General features: G+C 42.3%; 2 protein-coding genes across 3 annotated transcripts; both read right to left on the reverse strand.

The window, feature by feature from the left end:
* Nucleotides 1–1,374: 1,374 nt before the first annotated feature.
* tspan34 (tetraspanin 34) lies at nucleotides 1,375–6,387 on the reverse strand. Its single transcript, XM_034538827.1, has 8 exons — nucleotides 6,315–6,387; nucleotides 4,858–4,951; nucleotides 3,864–4,076; nucleotides 3,180–3,254; nucleotides 2,968–3,075; nucleotides 2,446–2,583; nucleotides 2,245–2,337; nucleotides 1,375–1,717 (listed from the first exon to the last, which is right to left on the reverse strand). Exons 2-8 carry the CDS (start codon nucleotides 4,912–4,914, stop codon nucleotides 1,661–1,663), a joined length of 741 nt encoding a protein of 246 aa, XP_034394718.1. The 5' UTR covers nucleotides 4,915–4,951; nucleotides 6,315–6,387; the 3' UTR covers nucleotides 1,375–1,660.
* A 450-nt stretch (nucleotides 6,388–6,837) lies between these two features.
* On the reverse strand, nucleotides 6,838–13,109 carry LOC117734631 (ras-related protein Rab-3D-like). 2 transcript variants are annotated; one of them, XM_034538849.1, is made up of 5 exons: nucleotides 12,956–13,109; nucleotides 10,690–10,923; nucleotides 8,709–8,827; nucleotides 7,765–7,889; nucleotides 6,838–7,671 (listed from the first exon to the last, which is right to left on the reverse strand). In XM_034538849.1, the coding sequence occupies exons 2-5, from the start codon at nucleotides 10,921–10,923 to the stop codon at nucleotides 7,484–7,486; spliced, it is 666 nt and encodes a 221-aa protein (XP_034394740.1). In that variant the 5' UTR covers nucleotides 12,956–13,109; the 3' UTR covers nucleotides 6,838–7,483. The 2 variants fall into 2 exon arrangements, with proteins under 2 accessions (XP_034394740.1, XP_034394731.1); XM_034538840.1 differs by having other exon boundaries at nucleotides 12,872–13,080.
* Between the last annotated feature and the right edge of the window lie 2,105 nt (nucleotides 13,110–15,214).

Here is a 15,214-nt window from a genome sequence, read left to right on the forward strand (position 1 = left end):
ACACAAATCTATAAAGACGTCGGTACACTGTAAATATATTGCCAAATAATAAAACAATAGAATGATTTCATTGATGCTTCCAATGTGTCACCATGATGCAGCAGGCCAACACACAAGTATCGTCAAAGTCACAAAGACATAAAAGAGACAATAACACGATAATAAATCCGACACAACCCTCCTCACCTTTATGCTACAACTCAGAACCTCCTCACCGAAACCGCCATCATTAAAATAGCACGGCGGGCTCCAACTAACCCAGACATTGGCTTACCTGAGGCCGACGCGGCGCCGAGGCCTCCGGGTTGACTGTCATCGTAGTCTGCCTCTCCGAGACGTTTCACATTTTTGGAGACATGTTTTAGAAAAGCTAACTCGGTGTGCATTTCAGGGGACAATGCCTACATGCTTTGCAAAACGCAGAGTATCGTGCGTTATATTTAGTCCACTTGAACTTCCCATACCAGCTGTGACAGTAACAAAGTGTTGTCGACGCCATGACGAGGACGAGGACGAGGACGAGGACGAGGACGAGGACGCAACGTTACGTTAGCCGCTTCTTTCATCCCCAGAGTCACCACACATCCTGCTGCGAGTACTCTTCCAGGCTTTAGACACGGCCCCGTCAAGGAATCCTCTAAATGTGTGCTTTAAATAACTACAAATGAAATAAGCGGTTCAACTGTATGTTTAGCCATAGTTGGAGGAAGCAGAAGCTGCTAGCTAGACGAAAACTGCGTAGAACTACTTTCGTCGCGTGCAGCGCGCTATCGTGATATATCTTAAAGGGACAGTTCACCCAAAAATGTAAAATACATACATTTATCCTCGTATCTGTATCTGCTCTTTATCTATCTAGAGTTGCCTAGTTTTGGAGATATCGACCGTCCTCTGTCCAAAATCATGGGACTAGATGGCACTCGGACTGTGGGGCTAAAAGCACGAAAAATGTTTATCACCAAAACTCTCCAGATTGCTAAATACGGGTAAGAGGGCAACTATGTAGTTTTTGATTTTGGGGTTTGCTGTCCCTTTAATGTACATCACATCAGCGAGGAGGTTTGGATTATTTTGTTGTACATATTTAATTCAAGTGTCTCAAGATAACACAATTAAACATGTATGGCAATGAATTATTATTAAACTTATTAAACATTGGTTTGAAAAGTTAACACTTGATGACAGTTTTAATTCTTTTTTTAATGTAATGCTTTATTGATTTATTTTTTTGTTTTTTTTTGGGGGGGGGGCATGTTTTTGTTCAGAATCTATCGGTGATAAATGAACCATCATCCTCTGACATAGTTTAATATTACATGTTTACTAATATAACATCTGAAAATATGCCAAAGAAGACCAAAATCACAGTGTAAATAAAAGGTGATATTCTGATATTTATTATTTCATTTTGATCAAACATACAAAAATAAATTCATTATATTACAGCTTGCGGTGAGTGTGAGAGACATAAATAACTTATTTCTACCCTGTGCATTGTCACATATTACTAACTGTATGGCTCAGCACATACAATGTTTGCATCTTAAAACGTAAATAAATTACAGAATAAATGTGTACAGATATAGTTCTGAAACTAAGGCCTCCAAGTACGATTTCTCCACCAATTAGAATGTCATTCTCTCATCCCAAACAGGAAATATCACGCCTTCTCGCCAATATTCTTGAAGAGGACCATCGATACCACCATGGCAGCAACCTGTAAAGACAACAGTTCTTCAACATGAAGTAATAGACTGTACAAGTTGGATAATGTTCTGCAGAGTCACAGATTTCTAAAAAAAAACATTTGTCACATTTGAACCATTTTCATGTTTAGTGGCCTTAACATCATATAAAAAGCAATGAAACTGAATCTCTACGAGCAACGTTGTCATTTAAAAAGAAAAAATCTGAAAAATCTGGATTATAGATGCTTTAAAAGCCACTATGTGTCTACAGACAAGTATTGGAACAAGTTATCAATATTGCTATTTCACAGTGGGTCTCAGTTTATTTCTGCGTGTATGTAATTGACATCAGGTGACAGGAAATAAACATGGACCAGAGCTGTTGCCTAGAAATGCAATTCCGGTCTATATTTATCAGGACAGGGCAGTATGGGAGATAAAGTAAAATGTAAAGTTATTTCATTCAAACACCGCTCTGTAAAAGCAACTGTGTGGCCAAAGTACAGAGTGCTCTTCTAGACTGGTGGCTGAGAAAATGTCTATTTCATACTGATACCTCAAGAGCAGCGATTCCTAGAGCCACGGCTCCGATGATCCCAGCGTTTTCCTCTATCAGCTGCAGAAGCTTATTAAAGCAGCCTTCAATCATCTGGAAGGGAAACAGCAGGTTTTAGCGGAGATTAGGAATGACTGTTGCACTTCGTGAATGGTTTTGTTGCACGCACTGAGTTAAACCAAGAGTAGAGTGGTCTCGTACCGAATTATATGCTTCGTCTGTATTGCACACGCCGATGGTTTCTTTGCAACATGTGACTGGATACAAATCTCCTCCGAGCTGATTGTTAAAAGCGGAGCCATCGAAATCTGTGTAGTTCTTGTATCCGCAGCACTTAAACTAGAAGGAACACAGAAGGAAACCACAACCAGTGTTAGTCCCAGATATGAACAAGAACACAATGTAGTCGTCTTAACTCCACTGCTGTGATGCTGTAGTGTAGACAAAGGTGTGGATTATAAAAATGTAAAAGAAAATAATACATTTTACATGTACACAGTTTACACAGTCCCATGACATTTGGTAAAGAAGTTTCTTTGGTCATTACTCTTTTCACTGGAACAAAGTGTGCCTTTACTGCAAATCAACAGAAAATATTCAAGTAATCAAATACCTGTGTTGGCTGAGGTATGTGATAAAAGAGCCTCTACTTTTGTCTCAAAAGTTGCATCAACCGTAATCAGGACTTTACTTCACTTAAAACTTCAAATAAAAAATGCGTACCTCCTCCATGGTGGCGTTCCAGATACTGGTGAACTTCTCATTGCTTCCATAGTTGTCTTTAATGCTCGTTTTAACTTGATCCTCCACATGGTCAAGAAGCTGCTCAGCCTGTGAAGGACACCATTGTTTATTTGCAACGCTCTTCAAGGGTTTTATAAACTAAATCTGACCAAATGACAATTATTGCCAAGTGGATCCTGTTTTTGACTTACCACATCCTGGAAGACGAGCAGCACCACAGCTCCCGCTACCTCGATGAGGAAGATGATCAGCACAATGCTGAAGAACTGGATGGTTGAGAGAATGATAAATTCAACTGTAAAACCTTCACTGTAAGCCAGCATCGTGTGTATCCATAAAACCTCACCAACAGAGTGAGAAACAGGCCTGGACGAAGAGCATTTAAGCAACCTCCGTAGAAAGAAACAAACCTAAAGCTGCATACTCAAATATGTATCACATTCATACCAGGAACAAATGAGTAGGCAATCTGCTAGATTTTTCTAGTGAAAATAACCATAAAAACACAATAAACATTTACAGTTCCAGAATTCACATTTTATATCCAAATAATCTCAGATATATTTCAATTGCAATTCAATTGCAATTCTTTACTCTCTCCAATTCTAATACAAGAAAGAAAACAAGGTTTATGTCATTTCAAACATACCTCATACTACCACAAGTAAGACATCAATTAAATGTTACTTTATTAAATCAGATTATTTCATTGTATATAGTGGTCCTTTATGTTTTAAGTAGCTAAAAATATCTGAAAGGTTGTGGCAATATTTCTAAAAAAAAACGCCAAAAAGATATGCTTTTTATTTATTCAAATTTTGTTATATGTTCCTTCAGTCCTATCGAGTGCAATTGATCTATCCAACATCGCTCACCGTCAGCAGCATACACCTGCTCTCCCTGACAGCTCCGCAGCAGCCCAGGAAGCCAATGACCAGCCGCACGGCGCCCACTCCGATGAGCACGTAGGCGACGTTGACCAACTGGGAGAACTCAGACGTGCCCTCCACATTATCCAGTAAAACCAGCAGAGAACCACTGTCCACCTTCACCCACACTCCCACACCCAGGATGCCTGCACCTGCCAACTATGTGTTGAGTAGGGAAAGAATGGAGAGAAAGAATAAAGTAGAGATGTGGCAATAATGGTAAAGTGTTATAAAACACGAAGAGCAGACATGCTGAAAAGGAATTTTTTTTATGCCAAAGGTGATTTCTGGCAGAAGAAAACATCTCCCATGTGTGCTCAGTTTTTGAAACCAGTGTAGCATGAAAGTGGAATTAGCAAGATAGCTCGCTAACTAGCCAGCCCTAAATCAGTCAACTTAAACAACGTAATGCTTCATCCACTTTGCCGCAGCGTCAGAAAGCACACTGCTTTCACTCTATGAGTGACAAGTTTAGCATGAAAGCACGGTGGATCTAAAAAGCTAGCTGGTTAGCGAGCTAGCCGCTAAATATGGGTCTGTCTTATCAGTCAGGAAAGCACGTTGCTATCTGCAAATTATAAGCCAGTCATAGCACAGTAGGGAAGGACGAGGCAGAACACTCTTCTTTAATGCTAAGCTAAGCTAACTGTCGCCTGACAGTGGCCTCATCTTTATCTTACAGACACGAGAGTGCTATCAATCTTGTCGTACAACTCTCGTGTTTTCCCCAAAAATGTCAAACCATTCCTTCCAGCTATCACTGTATATAGGAAGTACACAGCTGACGTATTATTTAGCTGTAAAGGAGAATTTAATACAAAGCCAAAGGGAATAGCTCTCCAGTGCTCTCTTGTCTGTTTAATTCTGGGACCTGGCCTACATGAAAAAGAACTGGGCAACAGAAGTCGAAAAGAAGTAGTAACGTTTTTTTGCAACTTACAAAGATGCCACCATTGAAGATGAACATCATGATTTTGAGAAAACCGGAGCAACACATCTTGGAGTTTGTTTTTTCGTTCTTCTTTTTGTCCACACTTAAATAAAAAAGAGAAGAAAAAGGTTTGTTAAACTGACCTAAATTATAGTAATCGGTCACACTTCCTTATTTATCTCTTAGCAGATTTTGGTTAACTGCACAACTTTGCATTTGACCTCTAGGATAATCAATGGTATGGGGATGGATTACAACACAAGTGAGTGCTAATGTGGGTCAAACTGCAATTGTTTTGGTTATACATTAACCAAAGTAACTGGCAGGAAAACACAAGGGGTCTTAATCTCCTTTAAAAATGGCAAGTTTGTCCTGCTGATGTAATCCCGGGGGTTTCGGTTGATGTGTGAGACAAGTTACTCGTTCATATCCATGCTTAATAGTTTGTAAAATCAAATGTTATGTTGCACACATTCAAGTCACACGATACGTTTCAGTCTCCATCTGGTTCAGAGGCAGACAACTCACTTCCTCCAGCTCTTTACGTTTGTGCTTTTCATTGTAAAACTGTATGAGCAGTTTTATAGTATACTGTGGCGCTGAAACCGTCAAATGATACCCCCTACATACATCAGCGGCTAGTAAAAGTGTCTTTTCTACAAAATGTGTTCACAAGTTGAAATGGAGAATGCCATAACAGTCATGAAACAGGTGTTTAAAAAGGTGGCACAGACAGTACAGACAGTCATGAAAGTGTTGTGGTCGCAATTATTCAAATGTCCTCCGATGAGTTAATGATTAGGTAAAAAAGGAAAAGCTATATAAAACACACACCCTTGTCGCCAAACTTTGCATAACTTTAGATCCGTCTGTTCTCAGAGATATGAGCTCAGTTTTATAGATCCTGATTCTTTTATCTTCCTTATTGCAGCTTTGGCTGTAACATTCAGTAGGAACAAATCGTTTCCGTGAGGCCATAAAAGACTTTTATATCACCAGCAAAATCATATGTTGTTTGGATGAGTTTAACGGAGACCAGGTTTTAACACAACTTGAAAAGTCAGAAAACATTTAAAGTTTCCTACATCAGCTCTGTTATTTGAAACGTGGTGTTTTGTTTTATTTATATACTATTAAAGAGAAACGAGTTGGACGATTCTTGGGTGGACTAGTTTGTTGGTATAATACGTTGTCATATATTACAAGTAAACCCATTCAATTAAGACAACTACTCAAAAAACATTTATTATCTTATAAAATGATCTCATTCAAAGCATTTGTCATTCATCATCTCTTAGTTCTATTACTTAAATAGCTGGAAACGTTCTCTTTGGCAAAAACATACTGGATCATGTCGTACGTTAATTCCCCAAAAAGTTGTTTAGGTATAGGTTTGTGTGAAAAAGAAAAAGGCTTTTGTTGATCTTATAATTAATTAAAAGTATGAAAAAGCATGAAGCTCTTACCTGTGCAGCTCTGTCTGTCTGTGCGCTGAGGTCCGATCAATCAGGAGTGTCTGCTTGACAAGGCTTTCACATGCCCCTTTATGTTTTCACAGGCCACACACACACACACACACACACACACACACACACACACACACACACACACACACACACACACAGTCACAGTCACAGTCACAGTCACAGTCACATGGACAGAATAAAAGGGAGGGGGGGGGGGGGAGAGTTCCTGGTGACCAAAGTCCCTTCAAAAATAGAAAAGAATCTTTCATGACCAGGAACCTGTAAATATATAATATTAATGTTTATATATTATTTATTAAACTCAACACAAAGCTCAAATGTATTTATTTATTTATATAATACAAATTAATTTGCTAATAAATGAAAATAAAACACTTTTGGGGAATTTGAGTTGACTCATTTCATGTTAAAGTGACTAATTTCTCAGAAACGTGCAGTTCTTCCTATGATTTAGAAGCGTTGTTTAATTCAGAAAAATAACCACAACATGACGTATTGTATTGATCCACATCTTTTAATCCACACGTATAGAGAGACACAATAAACCTGGCAAAGGAAATATTGAATGACCATTAACCATTAAAAGTACAAGAAGAACAATACAACATTAAAACCCAATGAGAATATCCCTCCAAAATAGTAATAACAGGACTGGTCCGGGCACAGAGGGCTGTCATCTAACAGCACCCTTCAGGTATGTTTCAACTTCCTTCTTCCTCAGCTGGACAAGTTCACAGGACACACAGTGTGTGTACGCGGTATGGAGTCACAGTGATGCATTTACATGCAGCAGCCACAAGGGGGCGCCATGACACAATGGCTCGTGCCCTTCAGTCACATCACCTGCAACAGGTTTGTCTACTAATAAAGAACTAATGAAGCAGAGGTGATGGCTGAGAAAGAAAAGGCACAGCTGCTCTCAGTGCAGCTCTTTGGCATCTCAGTGTAACAGTCACGTTCCTATGACAACGAAGCTGGAGTCGTCACCAAGTTGGGAAAAGATCAAATGAAAAAACAAGGAAACAAAAGAAGCCTAGCACCCATTAATGATTGCAGTAGTGCAGTAACATGAATAAGTACATCTATAATGTTCGTTTAAAAAAAAATTAATCTGTGTGTGAAACCAGCTTCCTGTGAATTCACAGCCATCAGCATGTGCAGCCGCCTGCGCCGCTGCGGGGCGTCTCCATCAGGCTGGCCTCGTTGTGATTGGCTGACGGACTGGCGTCGCCGTTGACGCTATCGTTCATCCTCTCGCAGATGACGTCCACCAGCTTGTCGAACACCTGCTTCACGTTGACGTTGTCCTTGGCGCTGGCCTCGAAGAACTGAAAGCCTGCGGAGAGGAGAGGCAGAGCTTGGTTGCTGGGGTGTGTTAAACGCACGTGTGTGTGTGTGTGTGTGTGTGTGTGTGTGTTCTTGTGCCAACCGAGCTCTGTAGCCAGTCTTTGGGCATCTTCAGTGGGGACCTTCCTGTCTTCTTCCAAGTCCACCTTATTGCCTACCAGCACTACTTGAGCGTTGCCCCACGAGTACGTCTTGATCTGGGTTGCCCTGGGAAACGGCAACACAACGTTTTCACACAATGAATACACTTTACTGCATTTACCTGCAGCCAGTGGTGGAAACAACAGAGGACATTTACTCCAGAGCTACTTCCCCTGAGTATTTCAATTTCATGCAACATTATACTTCTTCTTTAATGCATCTTTTGAGGAAAATATTGCACTTTATTTTACGACTTCTGTCTGAGATTAGGATTTTACATACAAAACTTACAAGTACTACAAAATCAAAAAGCTGTGACAATTAAAATGCAGATTAATGCATCAGTAATAATGTTCCAGTAATATGATGTATATAGCAACATAACACTTGGCACTTTTATTTTTAGAGTTCTTTTACTCAAGAAAAAGGTAAGCATACTACTTCCTCCACCACTGTTTAAAGATGAAGAACTATCTGTACATGTATGGATTTAGAGCTGCGGGTTATCATATATCAAATGTCATGTGAAAACACATAACTTTACTTTGGTGAATTGTTCGTCATAACTCTCTTGAAGAATTGTAAATAAATCTCTTGCTTTACAGGGCAAACATTGCCGGAAGAATTAAATGTTCATATGACGGCTGCGATAAGTGTAAATAATAAAATAAATATTCAATGATAGTTTAGTTTCGTACTTAAGCGTTAAGGGCCTTATCTATAGTGGCATTATAATAATAATGGTCCCAAATGATGTGAAATTGCATCTTGGGGGGACAACCCCCACACCTTATATGTCCTAGTTTTCTATTCACCGTAGAAACGTATAATTTAAAATATAACGGCCGACATCAGCACTTCCCCACTCGTGACGGCTCCACCCACCAGTCCTGTACGGCGCAGAACGACTCCTGGCTGGTGATGTCGTACATCAGCAGGAACCCCATGGCCCCTCGGTAGTACGCCGTGGTGATGGTCCGGTAGCGCTCCTGCCCCGCTGTGTCCTGTGAACACAAGACACGCCTGAGAACGCCTGCGTCCTTTTGTTGACCCCCCCCTGCCCTCAGAGGACCAGGGGAAGGAGCGGGTTAACTCAGTGAATCAATAACTCTGGTGGAACAGAAGCTAACATCCCTCCCGGCATGCGTTGACGGCACCACGCCCTGTAAACACACCAGGATGTGCTTCTTGACTGTGCCTGGAACTGTTTTGAGCGCTGGATGAAGCGGCGCGGGCTTGAGGCCTCGCCTCGCCTCCCGACTACCTCCAGCAATAGATCTGGGTGTCAGTCTGCGCGGTGAGCACATTCAACCCATGCATCTTTCATGAAACCCCGCTGTCTGGGGACGATGTTCAACATCAACTGTCATTAGCTGCGGAGCGTGAGGAATGAGTTTACTCCACATCCGTGACAGGCAGCGGCGTGTAGGAGGGCGAGCGAGGGAACGCGGGGGAGGATAAACAGCCCATGTTGCGCAACAACGCCTTTCGCAAGCGCGAGTCTCTCCGCCATCGCTCGGAGCTGTATTTTAGGACCTCTCAACCCCAGATAATTACCTTAAGTAGATTACAGCTCTGGCATTAAAGAGACTGCAGTGTTTTATGCTGACTGTTGCTGATACAGTGAAGCCTATTTGCTGTGTACAGTATATCTTTTTTAATATATATTTCTTAATGTACTGTGGGAAGTGAAATAGCTTCCTGCGCATTCTCTCGGGGAGCTCTTTAGACCTTAATGATGAGCGCTTTCTAAACGGACACCTCTGCTGTGGGTGAACTAGACTCTTTATCCGGTTAAACTTACTCAATTAGCATTACTTCTCAAGTTTTGTTTCTATTGAGAGGTGGCCAACGAAGAAACTCTTGGTTCTTTACTTTACCCTCAATGATTGTGATGCCCTGCTGTCTTATATACACAATACTTGGGTAGCATTGAGGAAAATAATGATTATTTTGCTTCATTACCAGCCAGCAGCCTCAGGGACAAAGTGAAGCCAATGCTTAAGTGCCTTAAACTTGCATTCTCTCTAAGGGCCAGCAGGGGGAGACTCTATAGAAGTCTATGAGAAAATGACTCTACACATTTATATAAAATAATACATATATAAAAAATGTTCTTCCTAGTAATGAAAAGGAAAGGTGGCTAATTGTACATTAATCTAGGTTTAAATGGAGAATTCTTTTGGGACAATTCTTCTATTATTATTCTAGAAAATGTATGTAGGGACATAAACATAGTCCAATACCCAGTAAAGACTTGCAACCACTAACATTTTTGATGCAAAAATATTAGTCCTAGTTATTATTCCTAATCCTGAAAGAGTCTGTTTGCAGGTATAATACTTTGGTTCAATAGAGCTAGCCACGAGCTATCTGCTGACGGTGTCTTGAAGGTACACAAACGAGAGCCAAACCAGGTGACTCTTTTGAATGTGTCCGGGCAGTCTGCCATTAAAACTAAATAACCGCCCATCCATAATATCAGACTGCTAAAAAACTTTTTTTGTGCCAAATTAATAGAGAGAGTTTAAATCTGGTAGGACTGAAACGCAGTCGGCCAGCTTTTCACATCCCTGCCGCTGCACAGAGCAAACATCTATCCGTTTGTTCTGGCCTTATCTGCCAGACTTCTACTTTCTTCCTGCTGCCGAGGAGAAACCACACCATGTGCGAGTGACGGTAAACAGTTTGGAAGCAGGGAGGTGAAGGAGAGTGAGCGATTTTTAATTAGCTTTGGGATTCTTTTTTTGTGCCAGGATAAGTCGCCAAGCTAAACAGTACAAACCACTCTTTCTTTCTTTTCTTTTTTTTTTTTTTTTAAATGACAAAAACGATGACAAAAAAAAGAAGAGTTTCTCCAACGAACCCAGATCTGAAGCTTGAACCGCTTGTCGCTCCTGTGGATGGTCTTGACCTTGAAGTCGATGCCCACCGTGCTGACGAAGGTCGAGGTGAAGGAAGCGTCTGCGAAGCGGACCAGGAAGGAGGTCTTCCCCACGCTGCTGTTGCCGATGATCAGTAGCTTGAACATGTAGTCAAAGCTTTGGTCTGCGCAGTCTCTCTGCTCCAGGCCGACCTCTGGATCTCTGGCTAGAGCCATCTAAAGCAGGCGGGACGAGAGGAGAAGAACGGTCCGTCACACTCCCGACCTCATGGGCCGGCCGGGGGGAACTCAATCATGAAAACAGTGAGTGTGGAACCTGTGCTTTAAAACAGGACTCGGTGATGATTCATTTGATTGGCTGCTTTTCTCAGTTAGACGTCGTTGTAAATTGAATGTCTTTTGTTTTTGGACTGTTGGCGAAACACAACGAGACATTTCATGACGTCGCTTTGGGCTCTCTCACTAAACAGCAAAAAATAATCAACTAATAATGAAAATAATCGTTAATCAAACGTACAACAGCATAGAAAGAGGAGACTTTAGTAGTGTGTGCAGGAACAATACAATATCCCAACATACAAAGATGTAATTACAGGTTTATTCAAGTCAATTCCTAAACAGGATTAATGACTATATAGCCCCTTTCTTCCAGTATTGTTTTTTTAAATTATTATTAGTTGACTATTTAAGTAAAAAAACAGTCAGATAATATGCAAATATTGGGTTGTTTATTTCTCTTTATTATCTTTTTTATTATGTAAATAAGTTATTTTGTCTATGAGACTGTTAATTAAATATCTTTGCATTTTTCATGACGTGAACTCGAGCTTTTGGAGACTGGGATGGCCATTTCTCCACTGGATTCGGATACTTCGCGGACAAAAATAATCAATCAGTTAACCAAGAAAACAAACTGCGGCTCAACTGATAATGACAGAGTCTTTGGTTGCAGCCCAAACGGAGAATAAGAAGCATATAAAACGAGCTTAACAGAGATTATTGTGGAGGGGAAAGTGAATGTGAGGAAAACAGACATGGCACTACTGCAGTCCAGGATCTCCTTTATATTATAGAACTATCTGCAACATGCAGCAAGTATGTCAACTATGTGCTCAGCTGATGAACCGCTGAAGTGAGTGAGAACAATTAACATTGTGTGTTTGAATGTCAGAGAGAGGAATCTCAGCTATTTGAGGATTCACACTCACTTGCCTGAAATTAATTCGCTCAGCTGGGCAGATGCTGATGATGGAGGCGTTGTTTTAAAAAAAAGAAAAGAAAGCCTGTGCTATGAATCCCAACCAGGGCGAGATCCTTCCACTGTTCCTCTTCTCTCTCCGTCCACCCGTCAGCGCGGCCTCGCGTTGGGTGAGAAGAGAAGAGGGAGGGGGGCAATAGACTCTCCTCTCCTCCATATGCATCTCATCTCTCATCCATCATCCATCTGACCATCCATCGACCCTCCCTCTCTCGTTTTCATCCATCTATGCATCCCTGCTGTCATCATCCATCCACCTCTCACCCACTGCACGCTCTCCTTCCTCCCATCTTTCTGCATCATAAGGAGGATGGCTGACCTGTCCATGCATTCATCCTCCTCCTCCTCCTGCTCCTCCTCCTCCTCCTCTTTCCGAGAGGCAGACTGCCATCTGATTGCCGAGATCTCTCTGGAGACCAGCTCAGCATAACCACTTCCAAGACCATAAAGAGGGGACTTGGCGGTATGCTGCTGTCCACACTCAGCAAAACTCTGATAGCCCACGCTTCACAGTGTGAAGGGTGTGTGTATATGTGTGTGTATATATGTGTGTGTGTGTCTGTGTGTGTCTGTGTTGTACAATGATGCTTTGACTCTAGAGCAGGAAAACAGGGTAATCTCGTCTCTATGTTGACATTTGGGCTGAAGCAGTTCATGGAAATATATGTGCCTGTCTGTGTGTGTCTGTGTGTGTGCGCGTGTCTGTGTGTGTGTGTGTGTGTGTGTGTGTGTGTGTGTGTGTGTGTGCACTTCGCAAGACCAGGATGCGTGGGGTCACGCACTTGTTGACACTTGGAATTGATCTAATTATTTCGAATGTAACGCAAACTCAAAAGACCAAAAGGTTCCCCGAGACGCACGTGAAGTTACGGTGACAGTTAGCCTCATTTGCCTAAAGTGCCTCACCATACGGTAGCCGAACTGCACGCTCGTGGCAGTGAGAACGAGCCCTCTGCCGTTGCTGGACTGCCGCGTGCACGTTAAACTCGCCTTTGGTTTCGTCGTTTGCGGGTCCGTCTCCTCCGTCCGTCTCACCTCTCCCCTGAAAGCCGATGGGTGCGCGCTGCCGCTCCGGGATCTCCAGGCTGTGTGCGTGCGCCCGTCACTGGGACACCCACCGTTAAGCCACAGTCAAGTCAGCCCTGGTTACATCAACGGAGCTTCCGGTAGAGACTGTCAAAATAAAACCGCTACACTTCTCTCTCTTAACGTTTTGCAAGTTCTGTGACAGGAACTTGGGGGCAAACGTGCCCTGTCATTGTTTTAGTTTGTTTTGTGCAATATTCGGTACTACATAGACTATATATGGCGGCTGTTACTTTTCATCACTTTTCAATACCTGCTGCAGCGAGCTCAGTCCACCTGGATGGAACCGGTGGCTCTGTGAGAATCACTTTCTTTGACTTTCTTTGACTCCAACCACTGCTGCTGATTGAGAAGCTGCGGGTGGTGGGGGTCAACGCGTCCACCGTCTCCTGGATCACTGACTACCTCACAGGTTGACCACAGTATGTCCGACTGGGCCGTGTGCTGTCTGTGATGGTGGTCAGTGATGTTGGAGCCCCACAGGGAACTGTTCTGTTCCTGTTCACCAGTGACTTCCAGTACAACTCGGGGTCATCTGCAGAAGTTCTCTGATGACTCTGCAGTGGTCGGGTGTATTAAGGATTGACAGGAGGAGTACAGGGCAGTAGCGGATTGACTTTGTGGAGCGGGCCGGTAGAAATCACCTGCTTCTGAACGTGGCCAAGACCAGAGAGATGGTGGTGGACGGCTCCACAACCACTGAGAGTTCTGGGAGAGGATGTGGACATGGAGGAGGAGGATGTTGACATGGTGGATGTTGACATGGTGGAGGAGGATGTTGACATGGTGGAGGAGGAAGTGGACATGGTGGAGGAGGATGTGGACATGGAGGAGGAGGATGTTGACATGGTGGATGTTGACATGGTGGAGGAGGATGTTGACATGGTGGATGTTGACATGGTGGAGGAGGATGTTGACATGGTAGAGGAGGAAGTGGACATGGTGGAGGAGGAAGTGGACATGGTGGAGGAGGATGTTGACATGGTGGATGTTGACATGGTGGAGGAGGAAGTGGACATGGAGGAGGAGGATGTTGACATGGTGGATGTTGACATGGTGGAGGAGGATGTTGACATGGTGGAGGAGGAAGTGGACAAGGTGGAGGAGGATGTTGACATGGTGGATGTTGACATGGTGGAGGAGGATGTTGACATGGTGGAGGAGGATGTGAAGATGGTGGAGGGGATGAGTCGACTCTTTTTCTTGAAGAAACTTTGATTTTTCAATGTATGCAGCAAGATGTTGGAGATGTTCTACCAGTCAGTTGAGGCCTGTGCTCTGTACTTCTTATAACAAATCGCCTCTCGTCAGATCCTCCTCAAATTGAACATCAATAAACCGTGTACCGCTTTCACTATATACACACTTTGTTTCATTGTCTTTATTATTTAATTCTTCTTAAATGTAATATGTTCTGCTCTGCTCTTTTATTGTATTGTATATATTGTGTATTTTGTCATACTTAATATTTAATATATTTTATGTTTACTCTGTAACCTTGCTTGCTGCTGCTACAACCAAATTTCCCCCTGGGGATGAATAAAGTATCTATCTATCTATCTATCTATCTATCTATCTATCTATCCTCCTCTGTGTCAAGTGTTCATACATTCATACAAAGGGTTTACATTGATTACTAATGAGTGATAAGTGCTCCATGATGGCATTTTCAAATGGCTGGTTTTAACCGACCATTTGTGCAAGAATAGAAGTCAGAATAAAAGTCAGAATAATATAAACCTGTAGCAATTCTTTCTATTTAAATAGATGTTAGGCAATGTGGAGTAAACAAATGATCTAAACAATTCATAAATTGTTTCAAAATAATAATTTTGCACGAGCGTTTGTCCTAGCAAACTTTTTTAATTTGAAGGAATATCACCACACTTCCGGCATTATTGTGTTGCGGCTGATGCCGTTTGGACGGTAAACTTCTTGCGGCCCTGCTGGAAAGAAATGTTGTGCGTTGAATGGCGCAGGCATTACGCGCTATAACGCATCAACGACTCATGACTCCCAGTTGAATTCATCACATTTACAGCGAGGATAAAACACAGCAGCAGGTTCGTGACGGGCAACATTCCCGTTGCAGAGCTGCACTTCGAGGTGCTGACACAGAACAAGTCTCGACTGAACCCTGATCCACGCGCGTCATCCCGACTG

Source organism: Cyclopterus lumpus, chromosome 1 (assembly GCF_009769545.1).
Source record: "Cyclopterus lumpus isolate fCycLum1 chromosome 1, fCycLum1.pri, whole genome shotgun sequence".
In the NCBI taxonomy this organism is placed as follows: domain Eukaryota; kingdom Metazoa; phylum Chordata; class Actinopteri; order Perciformes; family Cyclopteridae; genus Cyclopterus; species Cyclopterus lumpus.